Raw genomic sequence first — 4,882 nt, forward strand, 5'->3', positions numbered from 1 at the left:
CAACGCACACAACACAGTGTTTCCGTCTAATTTGCCAACAGTATTCTTGAAATGATTGAAGGCATCAATGAAATTCTCAACGTTTCCGTTGCTAGATTTCAACCACTTAGCGTCAATTAAATCTGAGATAATACCAACTGCATTTGTAACAGTCAATGTACCATAAGCATCCTTGAGAAACATAAACAAGTTTCTACCAGTACCATCAAATTCGGAAGCCTTAGTCAAAGCAGTGCCTGAGATGCTGTTGAAAATGGCTGTTGAAATAATCTCATCCATAATAGCAATCAATTGGGCAACTTCATTAGCAGTTTCCAGCCCGTCGGTTCCGGTTTCCCCATTGATCAAGTAAGCATGTAAACCAAGACCTTTCATCTTCATCTTAACACTGATCAAAGTAAACCAATCATAAAAGTTCCCGGAACCCTTCAGCTTCTCATCAGCAGCGAACGAAGTGAGAGCATTTGAACTCATAACCTGTTGTAGTTTTGTAACTCTAGTTACAAAAGACATTGATAACACTAATATTCAATAATATTTATTCCCTTGTTATACTTGTTTTACTTGTTAACTATCTAAATTATATAAAGGACAAACTCAGACTATGGGGGGCATGGCCCATATTTATATTAATCTCAATGAGTTCTAGAATGTTCCATAAGTTCTAGAAGGTTCCATGAACAATGACTAACCACATAACTTTGGATTGCCAACTCAACATAGCTCTAACATACGTGTTTGTATTATACACTTTTCAGCAACCCAAGTTTCAGAGAGCAAAAAAAATTGATTTCGCCCAGGATCGAACTGGGGACGTTCTGCGTGTTAAGCAGATGCCATAACCAACTAGACCACGAAACCAACTTGATTTTTGTTACACTCTGCTTCTTGTGGATGACTGTTCTCGACCAAGAAGATTCAATACCTGCGCTGGGTGGCGTAGTGGGCAGAACCATAGACTAAGAAAGGGTCGCGTGTTCGAACCCCGCTCGCTGCATTAACCACCAGGTCACGTTCAGTACGCTAGCTGAGTAAGGAGTAATACCACTCTGAAGGTAAGATACAAGGGGGTTTTAGTGAGTAAAAATCTCACACTACCGGTAAGGTTGCGTCGCTGGTGTCTTTCGAAGATTTCCTCCTCCCTGGCTAAAAAAAAAAAAATAGTGACAGGTTGCTACAAGTCAAAAACATTGCATTTTCCAACCCAAACTCCCGGGTTACCAAAAATATTGGGAGAAAACGGACACCAAATAAGTCGCCATAGCTGCGCATAATTGATCATAATAACCGTACATAAAAAGTGCGATGACCTATATAGCTCTTAGTAGTTAAATATAGGGACTTTATAAAAAAAAAAAAAAATTCAATACCGCCGCAAAAAAAAACCGCCGTTTGGTGACATCAGTAAAAAAATCATGAGAACCACTAGAAATAGTAATAAAGCTACCCCAAACTACTCCACCGACCCTACTAATGATCCCCCAATCATTGAAACCCCGGTTTCTTGGGGCTCTTCATTGGATGTTGGCGCAACATCTGAAACCCCGATCCCGATAGCAAACATAAACAAACAAGCTAAAGATCAAGATTCCGATGAAGAAATTACTGATGCAGCCGACAATACTATTAATAGTACTGTTGAAACCTTTTTAACTGCTTCAGAAGATCCTGAAGCGGACCAAAACATGGATTCCAACGCCATTTCTACCCCAACTACCTCTCCAGCAATTAATGTTTCTTCAGTTGATTGCGATCGCAATTCTCATGCAGCATGTGACACTGACATTGACATGCATAATCCTGTTATTCCAACCCAAGCCGTTATATCTACTGATTTTATTAATGAAAACTCCGAAAACCAAAAAAAAATCGAAAATTCTCAAAACCCAAAAAAAAATTCTGTTTCTGTTCCTTCTGTTTCTGTTCCTTCTGTTCCTGTTCCCTCTGTTTCATCTTCTACTGTCGCCTCTCCAACTACGGCCTCCAATCCGGTGGCTCCAGCTGTCAATGTGACAAGACCAATCCAAACCTATGCTCAAGCCACCGCTGGAGACAAGCGCACACCTCGAGCCACTACAAACACCAATGATCCATCCTTCCAAAACGTGTTGATGAAATTTGAAAGAACTTTCAAATGGGCAAGTCACATCAAAATCCTTGACTTTAAGCACCGCGACGTATTGGAATATGCCATAAGCGAGAAACGCAAATCAGGAAAATTGTTCTCCACCTCCAATCCTGCTATTATTAAATCCAAAGAAAAACGCGAGGAACTCGTCAAGATCATGGAAATTGAAGATTTCTTCCAAAACTACACCAGTTTTAATATGACAAACGAATTCAACAGATTGAGAAACTCTAGAATCAGCTTGGAGAACTACTTGGAATTTATCATGAGCCAACAGCATCTTAAGGATATCTTAATCTACTTTAAGATCCCAAAAGATATCTTTACAGAGTTTCCTCTTGAAAAACACTTGGAATCCATCAAAAACGGACTCACTAAGTTATCCAAAGAACTTGATACTATTACACAGTCATCCAACGAACCAGATAAGGATTTGATCATAATCAGGGAAAACTTAAAAGGGGCCCTCAACCACTTGGTTATTTTTAATAAGAAGATCTGCCTTAACTCAAACTTCATCCCAAACCCTCAGGATACAGGCTCTGATATCTTCAAGAAGGACAGAAATCTTTTAATTGAATATCTTAACATCCACCTTAAAGTTACAGTTGGAAATTATACCTACACGCCAGGGTCTTTGTTAAACACAATGAATAAGGAATCCCATTTAATTGAGATTGAAATGAATTCCGAGTTTACTGAATTTAACCGGGAAAAACTTCTTGACCATGTCTTCAATGAATCCGGAATTGATCCATCATCCTTCTTTCCAATCAACACCGTTCACTTTACGGAAGAAGCTAGCAAAGCTGCCAGTATTGTCACTTATGGTTATATTGAAATTGACTCAGGAAAATCCCTTCCACTCTTCAATGACAAAAATTTCCGCTCCAGAGTCATCACGAAATGCGTCCACTGCACTGCATGTGGTTCCCGTGAACACACTCGTTTTGACTGCAAGACGTCATCTTGTGCCATTTGCAAGAAATTATCCCATAGGGCAAAAGATTGTTATTTCAAAAAGCAACAAAGAGCACCTATTGTGAATCCGGAAGATCCAGAAAAACACTCTCCGAAACAAAATTCTGGAAAAGCAGTCAAACCAAACCACAAATTAAACTATGGTTTTCAGACTGTCGAAAAAAGAAAAATAAAACTGAATAAACCGGCTACTCCAGAATATTCTAAACCACATTCAAACCCTTTCGACTTATTGGCAAATGAAGAAGAAAATGTTGATGATTCAATTATTGATGAGGACGATACTTTGGAAAAGAACTACCCATCCAATGAGGAAGATGCTTTAGAGGAAGGCCTCTCTACTGATGCAGACCAATCCATGGATGAACTCGAAACCTCTACAACCCAACACACTGCTACTCTCAGACATCAAACCAAACCAATAGAATTATTGTCCAAGAAAGGTAAATCTAAGAAGCACGCCAAGTTCGCGGCCATTAGCGCCATCAAGCTGGCCCATATTAGCAAGGTCTCCAAAAAGATCCTCGCCTCACCTTCATCCCACCCTCAGGTCCGTGTTTCTCGCAGACATCAAGAAGTAAACTCACAACATCATACTACTTCTTCTGCTGCCAACATTCCTCCTTCACCTACCCCTGCCCGTGATACTGTCACTTCCTCGGCTCTGGCCACTTCTTCTATCCCTGCTTCTGCCCCTGCTTCTGTCCCTGATTCTGTCCCTGCTTCTGTCCCTACCTCTGTTCCTACCCCTATTACTACCTCACCTCATTCTACCTCACCTCATTCAGCTTCCCCCTTCTCAAAACATCCAACTATCCTGGAAAACTTAGACAAAATGCCCACGCCACTGGAATCATTTACTCCCCGGCCAATGAAGCTTCTGTCAAAAGAACAATCTTCTCCCCTGGAGGATAACAACAACGAAATAAATTCACCTCAATCAGATGGCTCAAATGTCACAAAAAACGCCTCTCATACACAAAATGAGTAAACTATCGATCATTAGTCAAAACATCCAAAGATTGAGATTGGATGACTCCAAAATTCTCCATCTATCAAACCAATATAACATTTCAATGTTTCAAGAACTTAATCTTGGCGAGGACTTCCTCTTCCAACACCAAAACAAAAAAATTTATAAAAATACTCCATCATCCCGCACAGCTATTATAATTGAGGACCACATAAAGGTCGTTGATCATTCATTGCTAACAATTGCAGTACTGAGCCAGCTCCAGGTTTATATCACAGATGCCATTATTGAACAAGATGCCAATAACTGGCTTTGGCTAATCAATATCTACAACCCATCTGCTGATTACCAAAAACAAATCCTCCTTCAAAATCAACTCTCCATCACCCTCCAAACCCAGCTTACCACTCTCAGAGCGAGAAGCAACAATAAGACCATCAACATTATTCTCGGAGGTGACTTTAATAATTTTGTCAATTCAAGAGACTCTGCTAACTTCCGTTCTCGCGAACAAAGATCGTCCGAGTCGCTTAAAAAGCTAATCAAAACTTTCAAGCTAGCAGATATCTATGAACACTCAAAATTGCACCAGATTAAAAAGAATTGGACTAACCAATCCACCACGAAAGAAAGTAGTCGCAGAATAGATCGTTTTTATATCAGTCAGTCCATGATCTCCGACAAAAACAGATTTCATATTCAAATGTCCCAACAAAACTATCTAAAGTCTTCTTCAACTCACGATTCTATTATTCTTGAAATCAACACTCAACCTCATGCAATGACTTACATCCCCCAAC

The 4,882-nt window shown here is 39.9% G+C and overlaps 1 protein-coding gene across 1 annotated transcript; it reads left to right on the forward strand. All coding sequences in view use genetic code 12, as the record gives it.

Annotated features, from left to right (window-relative positions):
- Positions 1-1,415: 1,415 nt before the first annotated feature.
- On the forward strand, positions 1,416-3,613 carry DASC09_028870 (uncharacterized protein; the record flags this gene model as incomplete). Its single annotated transcript, XM_064996490.1, has 2 exons — positions 1,416-3,552; positions 3,600-3,613. 2 exons carry the CDS (start codon positions 1,416-1,418, stop codon positions 3,611-3,613), a joined length of 2,151 nt encoding a protein of 716 aa, XP_064852562.1.
- Between the last annotated feature and the right edge of the window lie 1,269 nt (positions 3,614-4,882).

Source organism: Saccharomycopsis crataegensis (assembly GCF_037102585.1).
Source record: "Saccharomycopsis crataegensis DNA, jcf7180000000083, whole genome shotgun sequence".
Classification (NCBI taxonomy): Eukaryota; Fungi; Ascomycota; class Saccharomycetes; order Ascoideales; family Saccharomycopsidaceae; genus Saccharomycopsis; species Saccharomycopsis crataegensis.